Here is a 20,517-nt window from a genome sequence, read left to right on the forward strand (position 1 = left end):
CTGCCGTTCAAAAATTCAGGAAGGTTGAGAAGAAAAACAGACAAGATTCCTCGAGAAGGGAGAAAAGACCAATGAGAAGGGATAAAATCAATCTCAGAAATGCTCAAGAGGAAAGAATAAGCTGCCCTGTTAATGAGTTGGATTCTTCGTCCCCCTTGTGCCTCTTTAAATTTGCTTCATAATTAACTCCTCCAGCCAGTGGTTCCTCTGTCTCAGCACAACCCCCTCATTCCCCAGCCCAGTTTGAACTGGATGCCTCAGATAGAGGGTAGTATCTGACCTCAAGTAGGGGCAGTGAAGGGTCTGCTAGAAATGACCTGGGTCTCTTAATTTTACAGTTTGAATAACACGTTGGGGAGCTTGGAGAAAGTAACTAGTGTCTTCGTCTACAATATACTGAGCTTAACCACAGGAGCATTTGTAGTTAATTTCAGAAATATGATTGCAGTCAAGTAATCAATAACCCTATTTCTAACAAGGTTCCTTGTTTGGCCTAATTCAGACAAATCAGCAGGCAAAGAAATTGATTCCTTTTCCTGATACTTTCTTGAGTTTCACACTAATTGCTTGAGGAATATTTCAATCAGAGACCATAAAGAAAGTGAAATGTCTTCTGTGGTCAAATACATTTGCAAAACACAGCATCCTACATCCCTCCCTTGGATATTCAATAGACCCACTGGTGTATTAAAGGCTCTGAGAAGTCCTGTAGTAAAGAAACATTTAATTTTATTTAATTCAATCTTTTCAAAATTAATGTGACCACAGGCACATTTTTAACAATCACAGAACACCTATTAACATGGTTTGAGAAATGCTGTGCTAAAGCACATGCCTTTAGGAAGGTAGCAAAATGACACTTGGAAATTTGTGGTTTTGATCAAACATTTACCAGGTACCCAATTAAAACAGAGAACCTTACTAGACACTTGGACCACAAGGCTAATTTATAGAAAAAGTAGGAATCTTGCCCCATTTTCTAGAATGGAAATATTGACCAAGAAAAGAGAAGAAGTAATACACTAACCAGCAAAAAATTCACCTTCACCATATGACCCTTTGGTTAAAAGCTAGAGAGAAATCAGCTAACAAAGGTTGTGCCTAATAAAATCATCAATGCATGTTGCATTTACCATCAGCCAGCTGTGGCTCAAAAATCATCAGGTAAATGTGTATTTAATGAGTGTAAATATGGCTACATGATATTGGGTTTTCCCAGGGTCACCAAGTCCTTTGATCATCACCATCCAGCAAAGAAAGTCAGCTTCGCCTGGCCTCTCATCCTCTCAGAGCTGATTCTGAACTCTTGATTTATAGACAACTCTGCAACCAAAAAGTTGCATTGGTTGGTACAAGCTGCAGCAAACTAGCAGAGTTAAACAATCAAAAGTTTAGTGTCAGAAAGGAAAAAAACAAACAATCCAAGAGAGAAATGGGTAAAGGACAAATAGACCGTTCATACACAGGGAAATTCAATGGCTCTTAAATACGTGAAAAGATACTCAAGTTCATCAAAAAAGAAGTACAATTCTTCAGTTACGTACCCATTTTTTATCCTATAATGGCAAAATAAACAGGCCCTCTTAGGTGGTCTCTGCGGAGAGCAATTTGGCCATATCTATCAAACTTTAACACAGACACACGCGCTGAGTGAGTGTATATATACTCTTGGATAAAGAAACAACATATCTCAGGGCTATTCAATGCATCCCTGTTTATCAGAAAGATTAGAAACAACCTAAATACCACCAAGAGCAGCTGGCTAAATATCCACACAGTGAAAGCCTACGTGCTCTGCAAAAAAGAATGAGGTACCTTTATGTGTACTGATAGGGAAGATCTTCAAATTACACTAAGTGATAAAAGCAGGGAGTATCTACCATGCTTTCAGCCATGTGACATACAGGATGAATGCACAATAGGAATGCATGCATGCACACACACTTGCACACATGTGATTATGTGTATGTGTATCTATGGGTATATAAGGGCTCATGTTTGTAAGTATTCTTTGCGCAAGGAGTGTGTGTATATCTCCGGAAGGACATACGAGAAATTGGTAACAGCGGCTTCTTTCTGGGAAAGGAAATTGCATGGCTGAGACACAGAAGAGGCAGGGAGGGAGACTTCATTTTCATTCTGCACCCTTTTATCATCAGCTCTATGTGCACGTATTACCTTTGGAAAAAAATATGTTTGCAGTTCAATTCCTTCCCTTTATAGGTTTACATATAAATCAAATACGTAAGTTGCTTGACTTTCTTATGGTCATTATGCCATTATGTTTAATATTTTATCTAAAGGCAGTGGGATGGTGGGTGGGAATAAATCAAGGGAAGAGCATACAGGAAAAGATGGAAACCTATGCAGTCACGGATAAAAACCACATCTACATTCAACAATGAGTAAATCTTAAATATATCTCAGAATAAAGCCATACACACACACACACACACACACACACACAAATACATACTGTATTCCATTCCAAATCATTCCAAGTGTCTGATTCCATTTATACACAAAGTTTGAAAACATGAAAAACTAAACTGCGGTGTTTAGGGATATATATGTAGGTGGTAAAACCATAAAGGAAATCAAGGGAGTTATTACTATAAAAATGAGGATGGAGGTTACCTCTGAGGAGGGAGCAGGAAGGGGTGGGTAGGATGGACTCAGGTGGGGCTTCAGGGGCCCCAGCAATGTTCCTGTGCTGGACCTGGGTGGTACTTACACATGTGCTCACTTAATAATGATCTGTTAAATTATGTATTTGTTTTCTATGCACTTTTCAGTATTTCAAAATATAGGAAAAGTAGATCAAAAAAGAGGCGAGAATAAAAGTAGTGACAGAAGGGAACTAGCCCAGGATGCTGACAACGGCCAGAACTCAGAACAGGTGAATGAGAGGAACAATGACCCAACAGTGAGCCAGGCCAAGTTCTCCTGGGGGCTCGGGTTGGACATGACCTGGAGGGAGTCAAGTTGGAGGGGGAAGCAGATGGTATTGAGAAAAGTGTGTCCTGTCCACACCCAGCCCTGCTGCCAGGAGGGGCTCTACGTCTCTCAGGTCACGAATGCATATCGGTCACTGAGCTATATATGCGCTGGGTCCTTCCATTCTAACCTGGGTCCAGAACCATCAACAGGCCACAAGGGGTAGAACAGAAGGTGAGATTTAACAAATCATGAGATCAACCCTGCCTGGGAAAGTGAACGAAGTTCCTCCCCCTGGTGTCTTGGATTCTGGTCTTCCTAGATTAGGCTCTACCTCTATGTACACTCATAGTCTCTAGAACATATAGACGGAGAAAACACAGGTCAGCTGTAATCATGACATGTCTTGTAGCAGTGGTTCACAGAGTGAGGGTTCCAGACCAGTGGCAGCAGCGTCGCCTGAGAACTCGTTAAAAATGCCAATTCTCAGGCACGCCCCCAGAACTGTCATATCAGAACTCCCAGGCATGGGCCCGACAAAGTGTTTTCACAAGCCTCCCCAGGTGATTCGCACGCACACTCAAGTTTGAGAACCACTAATTTAAAACAAGGTAGAACTAGGGGTTAGCAGATGCAAACTATTACATATAGAAGGGATAAACAACAGGGTCCTGCTGTATAGCACAGGGAACTATATTCAGTATGCTGAGATAAACCATAATGGAAAAGAATACAAAAAAGAATATATACACACACACACACACACACACACACACACACACACGTATGTATGTGTAACTGAGTCACTGCTGTACAGCAGAAATTAACACAACACTGTAAATCAACTATACTTCAATTTAAAAAAAAGCAAAAAATAAGGTAGAACTAGAACTCATTTCAATGGAAACCATCTCTCCATCAGACACAATCCCTACCTTGAGGAGCCCACTGTCTCTCCATGGTAGGCGGGAGAGATACCTAAACACATACAGGAGTGAAGACAATGTATAATGTGGAAGAAAATGTAAGGAAAGAGCTAAGCCCTTGGCAGGACAGGAATTCTAAGTAGCAGCAGTGAATCCAGCCAGGCTGTGGTGGCGTCAAGAGGTACCTTTTTGGAAGAGGTACCTCTTGAGTGGACTCTTAAAAGCTACCCCCAAAACATGCCTGTACAGGGAGAGGAGAGGGGTGAAGGGCATTCCAGGCATAAATACAACAGCAGTGGCCAAAGCACAAAGGCAGAAAACAGCCTGGCCTGGGTTCACACGTGAAGAGCTGGGTGTCAGGGGACCACAGGAAGGACAGGAGATGAGCTGAGAGCCAGTGGATTGAGGGGGCCTGGTACGGCAAGCAGAGGGCAGGGGAGATCCACCGGGGGCTTCAGGATCGGAGTGGCACGGTCAGACCGTGGTTTGCCCAGGTCACAGTAGGAGCAGTGCACAGGATACATTTGAAGGGAAGAAGTCTAAAGGCAGAAGACAACTGCAGTCATGGAAGGGAGAGTTGATGAGAGTCTGACCCAGGGCTAAGGGGACAGAAATGGGGAGAAGACAGATTCAAGAGCTATAGGACAGCTGACTAAATGTGGGCGAAAAAGAATGGGGAATAAAAATGAAATCAGGAGAAAGACAAACAGCATGTGATATCACTTAAATGTGGAATCTAAAAAAATGATACAAATGAACTTATTCACTAGACAGAAATAGACTCACAGACATAGAGACAAACCTGTGGTTATCAAAGGGGGAAGGTGGGGGAGGGATAAATTGGGAATTTGGGATTAACAGATACACACTACTATATATAAAATAGATAACCAACAAGGACCAACTGTATAGCACAGGGAACCATATTCAATAATTTGTATTATAACAACTTATAATGGAAAAGAATCTGAAAAATAATATGTATACATATATATCTGAATCACTTTGCTGTACATCTGAAACATTGTAAATCAACTATATACTTCAATAAAAATATATATAAATTTAAAAAATAAAAATGAGAAAAAAGTGACCCCAGAATCCTAGTTTGGGTGACTGGATGAACAGAGGTGCCACAGATGAGCTAGAGAACTTAAGAGGTATCCATCTAGTTGGGGAGACAATGCATTTTCAGATCTGGTGAACTGAAGACCCCCATAGGACACAAGGGTGGAAACATCCATCCAGGAGCTGTAGAAACCAAGCTGGAACTCCAGGCTGAGGTTCAGGTCAAAGATACAGATTTGAAGGTCCTCAACACTCAGACGTTAGTTGAAGTCATGAGAGTGAATGGATTACATAGGAAGGGAGTATGGAGGCAGAACAGTGAGCCAAGAGCAGAGAGTTATGTAAGTACTGGGTGGAGGGGGAGGAAGCCGTGAAAGAGACTTCAAGGCTCAGGGAGAAATCAGGAGAATGGGGGGTAACAGAAGTGAGAGGGCACAGGCAGGAGGGGCAAGTAGCGAGCTGCCCGGTAAGAAAGGGTATAGATGCCCAATGATTTGGTGATCACAAAACCACACTGGTGACCTGACTGAAATACATTTCTTCTGGATGAGAAACTAAAGGGGAGTTGGGCTCATTAGGAGGTGTTTTTTAGGAGGGGGAGACTGAAGGGGCCAGGAGAGAGGGCGTTAGGAAACAGGAAGAGAGGGGATGGCTGATGGTAAGGGAGCGTAGAGCAGACAGGATGGCTCCAAGGTAAGGGGCAGAGAAGGATGAGCGAGGGTTTGAAGAGCTTTGAGTTTCTTGACTTACAAAGCATCCTCCAGAGAGTGGTGACAGTTTGAAAAGCTTTTGAGAAAATGGGAAAGGCACTAAGTATGGGCAGGTAAGAGGCTAGAGTCAAGATTTTATCGAGTTCATCTGCTTGATTATGTGGTGTTTGTAGCATTCAGCTCTGTTGCTCCCCATTCCCACCACCAAGTAAAAGAAAAAAAGAAACTCAAAAATTGATAGATTGAAGGCAAAGCAAAAGGCCAAATGCTGCTGTTTGCTTGTGGAAAAAAAAAAAAAAAACCACACAACTTCACTCTTGTTCACACTTGCTACTCAAGGTGTGGACCAGGTGTATCACCTGACATCCGGTTAGAAATGCACAATTTCAGGCCATGCTCCAGACCTGGCACCAGAAGGGCATTTTAACAAGATCCCCAATGAATTCCTATGCACCTTGACATGGGATGAGTTGCTCTTGATTCTACTGGAATCCGGGCTTTTATCCGGATGCTCAGGGCTCCACCTCCAGGGATTTTTGCATTAGACTGGGGTGAACCCAGCAAAGGTCTCAGGTGACCCTAATCTGCAGGCGAGTTGCTATCCACTGTTCAAGAGCAGCATTTCCCAGCCTTTCTCCTGCCTCCATCACATCCATCTGAGGGTGACAAACCCTCCCTATGGTACACCTTGTCACTGAAGCAATACACTGCAGGGTATGAGCAAGGCAGGACTTTAGATTTTGAAATAAATGCTCCTCTCCTCATTGAGAATCTTTATTCTCATGGTGCTTTCCAAACTTGAATGTGCCTACTAATCACCTGGGGTCTTTGTTAATAGATTCTGATTGGCTGATCTGGAAAGAGCCCAAGGTTCTATATTTAATCAGAACCCTCATGAGGCCAACTGGTAGACCTTGCTTGAAGAGTAGGTGCACTAGCGGATGCAATGGACTATTCTGTAATGTGAGGTTGAACCTGGTGGAATTCTCCCCTTGCCTCACTCCAGACCTACTCTATCAGCGCCTCCAGGGGCTGCGTCCAGGCACCTATGGAGTTTTAAAAGCTCCCCATGTGATTCTAATGCATCAGCAGGATTAAAACCCCCTAGAGTTAGGGACTTCCCTGGTGGCACAGTGGTTAAGAATCCGCCTGCTGATGCAGGGGACGCGGGTTCAATCCCTGGTCCAGGAAGATCCCACATGCCGTGGAGCAACTAAGCCCGCGAGCCACAACTACTGAGCCCACACACCACAACTACTGAAGCCCGCGTGCCTAGAGCCTGTGCTCTGCAACAAGAGAAGCCACCGCAGTGAGAAGCCAGCACACTGCAATGAAGAGTAGCCCCCACTCGCCGCAACTAGAGAAAGTCCACACCCAGCAACGAAGACCCAATACACCCAAAAATAATAAATAAATAAATTTATATATATATTAAAAAAAACCCTAGTTAGTGTCCTCCTAAGGTGACTTCTATCATTAAACACCTACTTTAGAGACTCAGGTTCCAAAGTGGCACCAGGAAAGCAATAGCTGAGTTGGGTGTCCATGAGCAAGAGCTTCTCACTTGAGGTTCAGTCCTAAATGACATTGCTCAAAAGCAAGTTCTATAAAGTGAGACAATGCAGTCTCACCACCCCCTCCGTCATTACAAATCACTCAGCCGGGAACACCCCACACAGCCTTTAGTTTACAAGCCACCAGTTCCTGTGGTGTTCTTAAGGCTGCTGTAGTGGAAGGAAATTTATGGCTGATTAGAGAAAGAAAATAAGTAGCCAAAGTAGAATCTCCACATGGGGTGTGGGTCAAAAATTCAAAATGCATCAAATTAAGTGGAAAACATAGCTCCTCAGCATGTTTCCTGGATTTCCTAGGATTTCCATATTTTAATGGACTAGCTTAATCTGTTTTTTGATTCCAGATAAAAATTCATGGATGCTCTAAAGATCAACACCCTTAATTCTGTATTTTTATCTGAAGATATCACTTTCATCAGGGATCTAGCTGCCCTTGTTTTGTTGATGCCACATCTGGTCAGAATTTATGCTATAAGAGAGAACTTCTCTCTGTGTTCTGTTGCTCTTGTGGTGATATCTTTAAGCCTTAACGATTAAACATTCCACCTTAAACACTGTCGACCAATGATCATTTCGCCCCTGAACAGAATTTTGATCAATGAAATTCTGAGTTGGAAAAGATTTTTTAAACAAATGCAGTTTTATATTTTCAAGCACAGAGAGCCACCCAACCCCGTCAAGAAGACAGGTCTTCGGGGATGGCCTCTCATGGAGCGAGAGATGTGCGTGCCTAGCCTGCCAGCTGCTCGCAGGCATGTGCTCCAGAGGTGCCTAGAAGCGGTCCTGCAAGTGGTTTAGCATCGCCTGCACGATCTTGCTCACAGTATTATTTGGCTTTCAACAAAAAACAAAAACAAAGATAAATGACACTAAAGCCTCTGTCTGAATCACCTCCAGTTCCAAAGTTGTAGAATCAGAATTATTCAGTTCTCCTGGACGTTAGTCACATGTGTTTGCTAACTTCACAAGCACAGACGGTATGCAAACTGGGCAAGTGTGTACTCCAGGAACCCAGGGTCGGGGCGTGCCTGCGTGCTTATGGAGGGGGTGGGGGCAGATGCTCACTGGAGGGGCTCCTCTCCTAAAACTGAACTCACCTCTCCCTAAGAATACACAGTCTGGGAACTAAAGTTCAGTGCTATTACCGTGTGCTTAAGAATTTAAAATTCTAACAGGTCCCAGGGACAATGCTGCACCATTCTTGGTCATTTCTTACCACTTCATCCTATATTTCTAAGCTGCCAGCTACCCAGCAACACAAGTGGAATTCCTACAAATATCCAAAACTGGTCAAGTGCAAAACAACAACCCTCTCCTTGACCTACAAGGGGCTCCCCCCACCACTACTTATCCCCACAAACAGCTCTGTTATCCACTGAGGCAGAAGGCACCTTCTAAAGGCAGCTGCAACAGTATCTCCAATCCTGCAACGTGACCTTGTTACTCCTCCATCAAGAAGAGGTGTCTAATTTCCTTTCCCTTGAATCAAGGCTGGCCTCAGTGACTCTTCTGTAACCAAGCGCAGGTAGCACAAAGGATGCTGCATGAATTCTGTGACCAGCTTCTACTCTGATGTCTTGGGCCACTGGTTCTCCAGATGGTCCCTCTAGAATGCTCCCATGGCAGCCCAGCGTTATGCTGGGAGAAGCCCGGCCACGCGGAGGTGCTCCCACTGAAAGACCCAGTTGAGCTTTTGAGTTACTAGGCTCAGATGCCAGATATAGGAGTAAAGAAGCTTCCAGATGATTCCAGGCCCCAGTCACCTCAGCTGTTCATCTCCATAGCTGAGGGCCCAGATATCCTAGAGCAGAAACAAGTCGTCTCTACTGTGTCCTATCTGAATTCCTGACTCACAGAATCTGTGAACATCGTGAAATGGTCATTTTATGCCAAGAAGTTGAGATTGTGTTTTTATGTAGCAATAGATAACTGGAATATCCACTGGGCGTACGGGAGGGTGGGGTGGGCAGCTAAGCCAGAAATTATTCCTCAGGCATCCTTTTCCCTTGACCCTCCCATCTAATGGGATTTGTGAATGTCAAATCCCTACCATATGTCATGATCTGTCCCCTTCTCTGCATCCTGGCCATCTTGGTTTTGATCCTCACTTGGATTATTATCTACTCCCTTCTCCCCACTGCTGCCAGTGTAGGATTTCTAAACAAATGTATGTACCCAGTGTATATTTATTGCGTGTCTATTACGTGCTCTGATGGAACAGATATGGCCTCGATTCTCATGAAGCCAACCGTCTACTGGGAAAGCTTCATCCCTACTTCACACAGTCATCCAAGGACATAATCATTAATGCCCACAGGGGTATGAAGAAAAGTGCAAGGGGCTCTGAGACCAGACAACAGGGGTCTGCTCCAGGCTGGGGCTGGGGGTCAGAGAAGGCTTCTTTAAGGAAGTGATGCCTATATCAAGCCCTGAAGGGTGAGAAGGAGACGGCCACAGAGAAGGGGGCTGCTCTGGTCGTTGGGAAGAGTGGATGGAAAGTAGTGGAGGAGGGAAAGACTTGCCTGAACCAGGAACTGAGCGTAGAATAGGGTGAATGGAACGTGTGAATAAGCCTGCAAGCTGCAGGCAGCCAGCCAGCTCGGTCGGGAGAGGAAGATGGGGCCCAATCACTCGGGCCTGAGCCGCCAAGGAAAGGAGATGGAATCAGATCCCAGTGCAGTGCCGTCTTTTGCCACCATGGAGATTGGACTGAGAGGAGGAAACATAGCTACGGAGCAGCTGTGGTGGGAGGAGACCGCTGCTGCACTCTCAGCTGCGTTCTTTTCAGCCTAAACTGCTGGCATGGCTCCCTGAGGCCCTCAAGAAAGTGGCCAAACTCTTCAGCACGGCCACTGCCCCACCCCATCACTGAGCTCCAAGAATGACTCGAAGTTCCCTGAACTCTCAGCCCCTTGGAGCTTTCCTTCACGCTGCATCGGCCTGATAGGCCCTGAGACCACGGGGATCAATTTGCCTCTCACACTTATTCAGGACCCAGTGCAGGTGTCCTCACCTCCAGGAAGCCTTCCTTGACCAGGGAAGGCCTCTGAAGCGCTCACCTGGTTCCCTATTCATACCTCTGTTGAAGCCTCTGATGCTGTCGGTCACAAACACCGACCAAGCCTCTACGACAAATGCCCCGCAAGCCTGCTGCCCTGACACCGGCTCAGAATAAGACAGATTGGACCTTGGGTCCTTGGAGCACTTACAGGTTTAGCTGGAAGATGGGTAATGTACAATCAGCATAAAATAGAAACCAGTCGTTTCTAAGTTACACTGTGATGGGTGCTGAAATGGAGGGGAGTGAGATTACACTAATCCTCTCCCCAGAGCATCTTTATTCCCCCAGGCTGAATTCCAGCTCCTCCACGTGCCACAGGCATGCCACCCTCCCTCCTGCCACAGAGCCTCTGGATGTGGTCCCCTATTCGGGAGGCTCCTTCCTCTCCCCACCCCTAATTAACTCTTCTTCGTCTGTCACTTGACAGCATGGGCATGCCTTTCCACAAGGAAGCTTTCCCTGACCCCCATCCAGGGCAGACTCTTTTGTCACAGCTCTTGGAGCGGAACCACAGGTCAATCCATTAAAAGACCAAGTCACTGCATGAGCGAGACTTTTTTTGCAACCTTTAGCTTTGTCCCTGTCGCTTTGTGTGTGCGTGGGTGGACTTTTCCATAACTACAGCTCTCTGTCTTCTCTGTCTGAAGACTCTTATGCCTTGCCCCCTGGCAGGTGTGCTGAGCTATCGGAGACCCAGTCTAAGGTATTATCTGAGAACCCACTGGAGCCTAGGAGAGCCTGAGGGTGGGGTCAGCATAACTGTCCACAGATTTGCAAAAAAAAGGAGAAGTCTGGAGAGGCTTGTACTAACAGGAAAGGTTTATAAGATGGCAGAGGCAGGGATGGCACTAAATCACCAGAAGTTTCCTTAAATATGTGGGTAAACTCATCGCTGGGAAATTAGCTGTTCTTCAGCCCATCCATCTCTCCATCCATCCACCCATTCATTGTGCTTAGATGTGGGGATGGAAGGATCCGTTAAAATGAGTGACTCAGCAGCTTCAGCCTGGGGGGTGGTCCAGGAGAATCTGAATATCCCAAAAGGAAGTGGAAGGGTCAAGAAGAAGATCTGATGATGGAAAGATGAGAGAGGAGATGATGGGTGGGGGTGATAACAGCTAATATTTATTGAGTATTTACTGCATGCCTGAAACTGTTCTCATTCCTTTACATTTATTTTCTGACTTAATCCTCACAACCACCCAATGAAGTAGGTACTCATATCATGTCCATTTTACAGATGGGGACACTGAGGTAGAGAGAGAGGAAGTCCTTTCCTCAAGGTTACACAGCTAGAAAGTGGTGAAGCCAAGGCTGAAATCCACACAGCCCGTGCCCGGCATCCTCCCTCTTCACCACCGTGCACACTGCCTCTCAGGGTCATGTACAGAGATGCGGTACATGAAGCGGATTAAAGGGGATTAGCTTGCCAAAGGCAGGCCTGTAGACAGAGAACAAAGGATGACCCGGAATGGGAACATTTTAAGGGTGGAAGGAAGAGTAGCCAGAAGGAAGGAGAAACAGGAGGAGTGCTGAGACAAGAAGGTGTCATTACCTGCCAGGGTGGCCAGCGTTTCCCGAAGGAGAGACTTTCAAAAAGGTCAAGCGCTTCAGAGCAAACAGAGGTAGGAAGAGAATGGTTGACAAAAAGCTCACTGGACTTGGCACTGGGGTTCTTGGTGATCTTTAAGAAAATGTGTCCCACAGGGAGGTGGGGCAGCCCACGGAGGGGAAGGGCCGGGGGAACGGGTGGATGCGATGGTAGAGAAATGGGTTTTCAGAAGCTTGGTCATGAGAACAGGAGACAGGACAGCAGCCAGAGGCAGAAAGCAGGATTCAGGTAAGAGTTTGCTGTAGGACAGGGAAGCGGTGAGTGTATTTGTAAGCCAGCCAGCGCGGAAAGAGGGGAGAGTTAACTGACAAAGCAACGCTGCCAACAGGGCAGGACACAGCTTTCTCATTCCATCCGCAGGCTCACGAGAGCGAGCCAAGGCGCCCTAATGCAGAGCACTTGTTGATTCCCAAGGACTTCATCTCTAAGCTGGTTTCTGACTGACATAGAATTACCCAAGGGGTTGACCTGGGGACACCAGGATGGTGGAGGGGTAAGCTACACAAACAAACCAAAAAACCACCTAGAGTCAAGGAATTCTAGAGTCAAGGAATTTTAGGAACCTGTGGCTAAATAAAATTAAACTGGCTTCTTTAAAGTCTAAACGTTCTTGCATCATTTTATGCTAATGGACAACCTTAAACGCCAAGAAAAGGATAAAGAATTCTGAGTTTCTGGTCTCAGGGACCACAGAATCTTTGTGTCTGGGAATATCTGGCAGAACTAGGGTTTCTCAGAACACATTCTGGGATATACCGTTCTTGTGTGTTCAGGAAACGAGAATGTTCATTCCATCAGATGGAAACATTCCCACTCGTTTTTGTCAACAGTTGCTCAAAGGAAACCAAGGGTAAAGGTACTTTAATAAAATCTGTGGGCTTCTTTCTTCCTTCACGGCACATTCTAACAGCAGGCTTACACCCATTCTCGATTCTCACAGCACACAACAAACATCCTTCCACTGAAAAGCACTTGCAATGGCCTCTCAAAACACTCGCTGACTAAAGCTCAGTGGGGCTAAAGCATCTTTAAAAAAAAAAGAAAACCAATTTTCTGCACTAAGATCGGGTTAAAGGACTTCCCTGGTGGTGCAGTGGTTAAGAATCGGCTTGCCAATGTAGAGAACGCAGGTTCAAGCCCTGGTCTGGGAAGATCCCACATGCCACGGAGCAACTAAGCCCGTGCGCCGCAACTACCGAAGCCCGGGCGCCTAGAGCCCGTGCTCCACAACAAGAGAAGTCACCTCAATGAGAAGCCCGTGCACTGCAACGAAGACCCAATGCGGCCCAAAAAAAAAAAAAAAGATATGGTTAAAAAAATGAACATGGTTCACACATTTTTAGACATTGCTCTGCTGTAATAGGCCTGGGTCCCCAGTGTCACTCAACTGGATGGTACTTCGCAGAGTGACTCACGCTCCAGTGTTCTAAAGGAGTGAATACTTTGAAGAAAATTGTCCTTCATGTAAAATGTCAAGACAGACAGACTATAGTTAAAAAGGAAAGTCAGAGTGACACTGACCTTCACTGGGAAAATGCCCAAGTGAGAATATGGGAGAAAAATTAAAAGAGGGGGAAAGAGGGATGCAGAGAAAGAAGGGAGGAAGGGAGAGAGGAGGCAGGGGAGAGGAAGCAGAGTGGCCGTAGGGGACGCAGGGCGGACGAGGGAACGGAAGTAAAGAGGTCTAGCACTTAATTAATGCCCTCTCTGTGTTTGGAAAGGGCACACAGAGGCGTTAGAACAATAATATGTTTTTGGAATTCCCGGGCGATCCAGGGGTTAGGACTCGGCACTTTCACTGCTGGAGCCTGTGTTCAATCCCTGGTCGGGGAACTAAGATTCCGCAAGCCGCGCGGCAAGGCCAAAAAGAAATTAATAATAATGATAATAATGTTTTTTAAAGTCACAGGCAAAGTCACTTGACAAGGGTTTTTGAAAAACACCAAATTCCCCTAGAAATATAAGCCACCACTGGAAAAGACTCTGAAGAGCCAAGATCAAGGCCGAGCTCCCTCAGTGCCTGTGATCTGGGGGTAGAAATCTACAAGAAATATGACCTGTGAACTGAACGATCAGAAAGAGCCCGGGGCAGCAGAATGTGAAGGCAGAGTTGGAAAAAAACAGAGGTGAGAGTTTCCGCCCACTACGTGCCCCTCTGACATTTCCGAAGGCACCCAACCCCATCCCTTTGCCTTGTCCCGGACCACACATCTGATGACATGGCACCGAGCACCAACAGCAAAGTTCACCCCTAGAGAACTGCAGAGCCAATTCTCTGCCAGCTCATCAGATACCCACATACGGTAGAGATATGAAACTTAGAAGCACGGTGGGAGAAGGAATGAGGAAGAAACACATGATGTACTATTTGGGCGATCAACTAGAACTCCCCGTTCTAACTCGTCAGGCTACTTCAGCCTGAACAATATCCAGTCTGGACGTGTTATGACAGACGCCACATTCCTGTTCAGATTGGCAGTGATTCCACTGCACCGTAGCTCGATTATCGTGATTTTAGTGCCTGCTGCTTCAAGGCAGAAAGCACTTATACGCAATAGCTGAACATTACAGCCAGAAATCCGCAGTAAGATCTGATAATTCTAAATGTTTGATATGGAAAGCTGAGGATGGGAAAACAATAGACTTGAGACAATGGCCTTCCCAGGTTTTGGAGCCTGAGGTGGCAGGGGGCCCTTGTGGCACATGCACGTCCCCACACAGAAGGGCAGAAGACAGGCACCATCTGACCAGAGAGCAGGAGGAATCATTACGTAAGCGGGATTTCAGGCTTTGTCACTTTTTCTACAGGTGAAACCTGTTGGGGAAAAAAAAACACAAACAGCTTAACAGGCAGCAGAATCCTGGAGGGAGAGACGGGCAGGGAGTGACATAAGGAAAGCAGGCTTCTGGCAGGCCTGGAAGGGCAGATCGGCAATGACAGAGGCTCTGGGGAAACCAGATAAAACCAGAGGTTATTCTGATTGAGGCTGGGGAGAGGTGCATTGTGGAGAAATATTCAGAAATAGAACAATTTCCTGGAGATTTCTGTGAATGGGAAACTGAAGTTATTTAGCTGGAATGCAAGGGACCATGGAGGAGAACATTTTCCACCTGAAATCTGGAGCAGATCTGGGGTCTAAAGAGAAAAGGATCAACTTCCTCATGGAGCAAAGGAAAAAAAGAACACATGTGTTTGCCGGGGTGGGAGAACCAGCAGGAAATGAAATAGAAAAGCCACAAGGGAAAAAGCAAAATCATAAAAGTCAGCTACGTTCTGTTACCCTAAATGACAAACTGTCTATGGCCATTTTCAAGAAACATCAGTAACGCTGAGTAGTTTTGACAGAGATCGTATGACTCACGAAGCCTGAAATAGTTACTACCTGGCCCCTGACAGAAAACGTTTGCCAATCCGTGGTCTAGACTCTGCCTTGAAGCTGCCCTGATTCTAGGCAGGGAGCACAGTTTGCTGCATCTCAGGCTCCTTGGGGCGAGCGGAGACCCATAAATTTTTTTTTTTTTTTTAACTGGCGAGTCAAAACCCTTTTATATTCACAAATGACTGAACCAAAGGTATGGCGACTCCAAGGTTCTTGGGTGTGGTAACAAGCAAATTCTTCCACACTCAGCTTCCTTCTAAATTTATAGGCACGAAGCAAGACCTATTTTCTCTGCAGAACTTGTCAGCTATGGTCCACCGGCCCTACCACACCGAGGACAATGTGTACTTTTCCAAGCGCTTCAAGTTTCATCTGAAGCTAAGAGAAGGAAGATGCCTCCTGGACCATCTGTCCTTTGCACCTGTTGCCACTGCCCTTGTGAGGATGGACAAGTACCTCATTTCCAGGTCCCAGAGTGTTACCTTTTTTGAATGGCTCCCGGTTTTCCTCTGCTTCTCTGTTAACTCGATTCTGCTCTGGTTCCACCGCACGCTCCCGGTCTTCAAGTTCATCTTCTGTTTCATCATCACTGTAAGGGACCACTTCGTCATTAGGCTGAGAATCCTCCTCAAATGTCGTTTCTGAGTCTCTTTCTGTATTCATTCTGCTGGCAAATTGGAACTACCTGGTTTAAAAGAAAGGGAAACCAGAGTGAAACATGACTCCTACCCAGTTTTTGGTTGAATTCAGCCTGCATTCGGTCACAATGCTTTTAACAGAACCTGACTTACTAACATGGAAATATGCCTGAATAATGATCCCAAAGTTCAAATTATCATGCAAATAACAACAAAACCATTCATTATTGATTAAATGCTTGGGTGAGAATTTACAACAGTAATGTAGCTGCAAACTTTTTTTTAAGGGTATACAGGCTTTAAGGTTGTGTTTCAAATCGTGGGTCTCTACCCAGCAAAATTAATTTAATTGGTTCACAACCAACATTAAAATAAAGTGAAGCAGATTTTAAAATATCAGAGTACAGCACGCATAAAAAGAGTTAGTACTGTTTGGGGAACAGTTTTACAAAACAGACACATATATACATTTATTTGCATTGTGGGTCTTAATGGAAATGAATTTCTTCTGGAAATTGTGGATTGCTGGCAAAATTTGAAAACCACTGTCCTAAGATACCTGGTTTCTGCTAACGCTAATATTCTGAGCCTTTACTCTGTGATGCATTTAAATACAAGCTTAGGTCCTCAAACTTTACTAATGACTTCTTGAAAGCACATCCTAGCCTACTGCCTAACTGCCACCACCCACTCCCTATATTTAAAATTTGTGTTTGTGTATACACCACTGTATAAAGTGACGCTTTATAAGTCCCAAGTACAACCTCAGTTATATTTATATTAGGAAAATATTTACACTAATACCGCAGGCTTTGTGAGGACAGACGTACAGCCTGGCATTATTTACATAAGCTTCATACCAACATGTACTCAATATCATTAATAAAGGCAGCTCACGTTTATTTAGTGTTAACTGCGTGTGGGGCTCCGCATGAAATGCTTTATAAACATTGGCTCCTTGAAACGTCCTATATCACCCTAGTGAAGGTGGTATTGTTATTCGTACTCTATAGAGGAGAAAACCAAACCTTTGCAACGTCGGATAACTTGTACAATAATTACTGAAATTTTGAAGCAAGAGCAATTGCTTTCCAAGGAGACATCTTTTATATTGTACGTTTATGTTACAGTTTGTTAGATATTTTCATCAAGTGTTAGTTGCCTTGAGTGGAACTATTTAGCTGGCTGCATGCTTTATACCAAATCTAGCACCTTGAACATCTAAATTTTTATAACCATAGGTGTACATCTAGGAAATGTTCAAATACTTATGTGAGGAATTTGTCCAATATTATTTAAAACAAAACCCAGAAGCAACGTGGATAGCCAATGATTAGCAACTATTATATAAATACATTGTGGCATCCTCACACAATGGGACAGCGCAAAACGATTTAGGTCACGGTGGGACAAGTTTTAAATGACATTGCAAAAATCCAAACACATTTAGTTGAAAGGTGAGTTAACAATCCACATGTACAGAATAGTCCCAGTTATTCGCAGACATTTATTCATTTTCCAAGATTTCAACAACTGCCATGCATGAGTCTCAGCGAGACGATGCATGTAAAGTGCTCGATTTGGTATTTAGCCTAGAAAGTACTCAAACGTCAGTCACTGTTACTGTTAACAATTATTTCCATAATTAGAAAAACTGTGTTTTATAATAACAAATGGAACAGTGTGGGGAAATCTATCCCTGTTGCCTTTTCCATCTCCAAAAATCACTTCTAAAATGCATCTGCCCCTCACTGGGAAGTAAAATATTAGACTATTACAAAATATGGTCATACTTAAGCACAGGCATATTCACAGTTCAAACCTTTAATTGCCAAGTAAAACATTTTTCCTCTCTCCCAATTTTCTGCGGGTTAGTAAACGACTATTTCTTGGGATTTTACATGTGTTTAATTGGCCCTACTTGTGGTTTTATGCTTTAGCTAATATTTTAATATACTCCTTAAAAAATTCCCAAACTCTCAAAGGCAGAGTTTCACCAGAAATTTTTCAAAACAAACATAATAAAAGTGGTGACCATTTATTGAGCACCTACTGTCTGTCAAGCAGGAAAACCCTGTGAGGGAGATGTTATCTACCCATCTTTCAGATAAGGAGACTGAGGCTCAGCTGTGGCAGAGTTAGGATCTAACCTCTCCATTACAGGGGCACAGAACATACTGAAAAGTCTGAAAGCATCATAGAGAAAGTTTCTTTATTGTAGTACATATACACAACTAAATTTACCATTTTAACCATTTTTAAGTATCCAGGTCAGTGGCATTAAGTGCATTCTGTAGAAACATTTTGTAAGTGATCATTTCGTTATCATTATTGCCAAGTGTCTCCATGCTTATTTCCCATGTTAAAGTTGGACCCAGGGGGACTTCCCTGGTGGCAGTGGTTAAGAACCCACCTGCCAATGCAGGGGACATGGGTTCGAGCCCTGGTCCAGGAAGATTCCACATGCCGTGGAGCAACTAAGCCCAAGCATCACAACTACTGAGCCTGTGCTCTAGAGCCCGCGAGCCACGACTACTGAGCCCATGCACCTAGAGCCCGTGCTCAGCAACAAGAGAACCCACCAAAAGGAGAAGACCGCGCACCACAACGAAGAGTAGCCCCTACTCGCTGCAACTAGAGAAAGCCCGCACGCAGCAACAAAGACCCAATGCAGCCAAAAATAAATAAATAAATTAATTAATTAATTAATTAATTAATTAAAAATTGGATCCAGGGAATTCCGTGGCGGTCCAGCGGTTAGGACTCCATGCTCTCACTGCCGAGGGCCTGGGTTCGATCTCTGGTCAGGGAACTAAAATCCCACAAGCCACATGGCACAGCCAAAAAAAAAAAAAAAAGATGGAAGATGGAATCCAGTCCGAATCCAGTCCTTCGAGGTTGAAGGAGGAGACAAACAAAAAGGAATAGATTTGACAACCACAAGCATGGGATCCAAAGAAAGCAAACCACTGCACAACCAACCAACTCACCAGCCGAACACGTGCCACAGGCCAGAGCTGGGTGGCTGACTTGGAAGGCTGGGTGGGGACCTCTAAGCTGAGCAGGAAGTTCTTTGCTGTATGTATGTGAGTGTAATGCAGACACTCATGGAATAGTTTAGCTCTGCCATCTTAGGCTACCAAAGAAAAGTTAGCTAGAAATCATTTCTTGGAAGCCCTAGGTGACATAAAGCAGCTTTCCAGGTCTAAACCATGATCTCTGTAAAGCAGGCACTACATACATGGATTTGGAAACTTTGTAATGTCTCTTCCCATCACTCCAGCATGTCACAGACACCCGTGCGTTTATTCAACCTCCACTGAGCACCTGCTTGGCGCAGACTGCTACCGTAGGCACTGGGAACCAAACCATCATCCAGGTTATTGAGGGATACGGGTAAGTAAATTATGTGCGACAGCCCCAGGACACAGCAAGGCCTGTGTTTTCTCCCCAAACACATACCTCCAACCCATTTCCTCCTCTCCATCTCCACGGCCACCACCCTAATGCAGGCACCACCATCTCTCTCCTGAAACGCTGCAGGTGGAGCCTAACAGGACTTCCCACCATCCACTTCCACCCGGCCACCAGAGTCATGCCGCTCTCCTGCTTAGATCCTTCCTATGCGTTACGGACTGAACTGCCTCCCCCTAAAATTCAAAGATTGAAGCCCTAACCCTCAATGTGACTGTGTATGAAGATAGGGCCTTTAAAGAGGTGACTGAGGTTAAATAATGTTATATGGGTGGGGCCCCAATCCGACGGGTCTCACGTCCTTATAAGAAGAGGATAAACCACCCAAGAGCTCTCTCTTTCTGCACGTGCATAGAGGAAAGGCCATATGGGGATGGTGCAAGATGGCGGCCAAGGAGAGAGGCCTCTCCAGAAACCACACAGGAGGCACTTTTGACTCTGTCCTTTGGAGACTTACAGTCTAGACAGGAGTCAGCAAATTACAGCCTGAGGGCCAGATTCGGCCAACCATCTGTTTTTGTAAATAAAGTTTTATTAGAACACATCCTTGCTCTTTCCTTTATGTACTGTTTATGGCTGATTTTGCGCAATAGAAGAGTTGAATAGCTGTGATAGACACCGGATGGCTTCAGAGGCTAAAATATTTACCATCTGGCCCTTTACAGAAAGAAAGTCTGTTGACCCCTGAACTAAAACAAAAGATAATAAGAGACAGCAACAAAAGAAGTGGTCAATATCAAAAGCCCACGGTCACATAAAATCATCATTGACCCGGATAAATCATGCATGCTTTGGGAATGTGAAATAAACTACCAGGTGTAGTGGTGGGGAAATGTCCCTAAATCGTACAGTTGCCCTATTGATTGGGAATGGTACTATTTCAACTGCTGCATGGCTGTTTAACTAGAAAAGACACACAATTCCAAATGCCTGAGGTAACAACACACCATCATCTCCCGTTTCGTGTGAGGAAGCTGTGGTCATGCATCTGCCAATACCCAGTTCAATGCAGTATTTCATCATTAATCCACGTGCTTATAATCACGACATTGGATAAAAATGTGAATAAATATTAGAGCAAGGAAGCAAAAGATTTATCAGGATTTTTAAAAAGTCATCAATGTGATTTAGCATTCA

The 20,517-nt window shown here is 44.7% G+C and overlaps 1 protein-coding gene across 1 annotated transcript in view; it reads right to left on the bottom strand.

Moving 5' to 3' along the window:
- ATP8B1 (ATPase phospholipid transporting 8B1) overlaps window positions 1–20,517 on the bottom strand; it is a 108,213-nt gene that overhangs the window by 44,478 nt on the left and 43,218 nt on the right. Inside the window, exon 2 of the mRNA XM_068562587.1 lies at window positions 15,751–15,953. Coding sequence (XP_068418688.1) covers window positions 15,751–15,931 — 181 coding nt within the window. The 5' untranslated portion in view covers window positions 15,932–15,953. The remainder of the gene's footprint in view (window positions 1–15,750; window positions 15,954–20,517) is intronic.

Source organism: Eschrichtius robustus, chromosome 14, assembly GCF_028021215.1.
Source record: "Eschrichtius robustus isolate mEscRob2 chromosome 14, mEscRob2.pri, whole genome shotgun sequence".
Taxonomy (NCBI): domain Eukaryota; kingdom Metazoa; phylum Chordata; class Mammalia; order Artiodactyla; family Eschrichtiidae; genus Eschrichtius; species Eschrichtius robustus.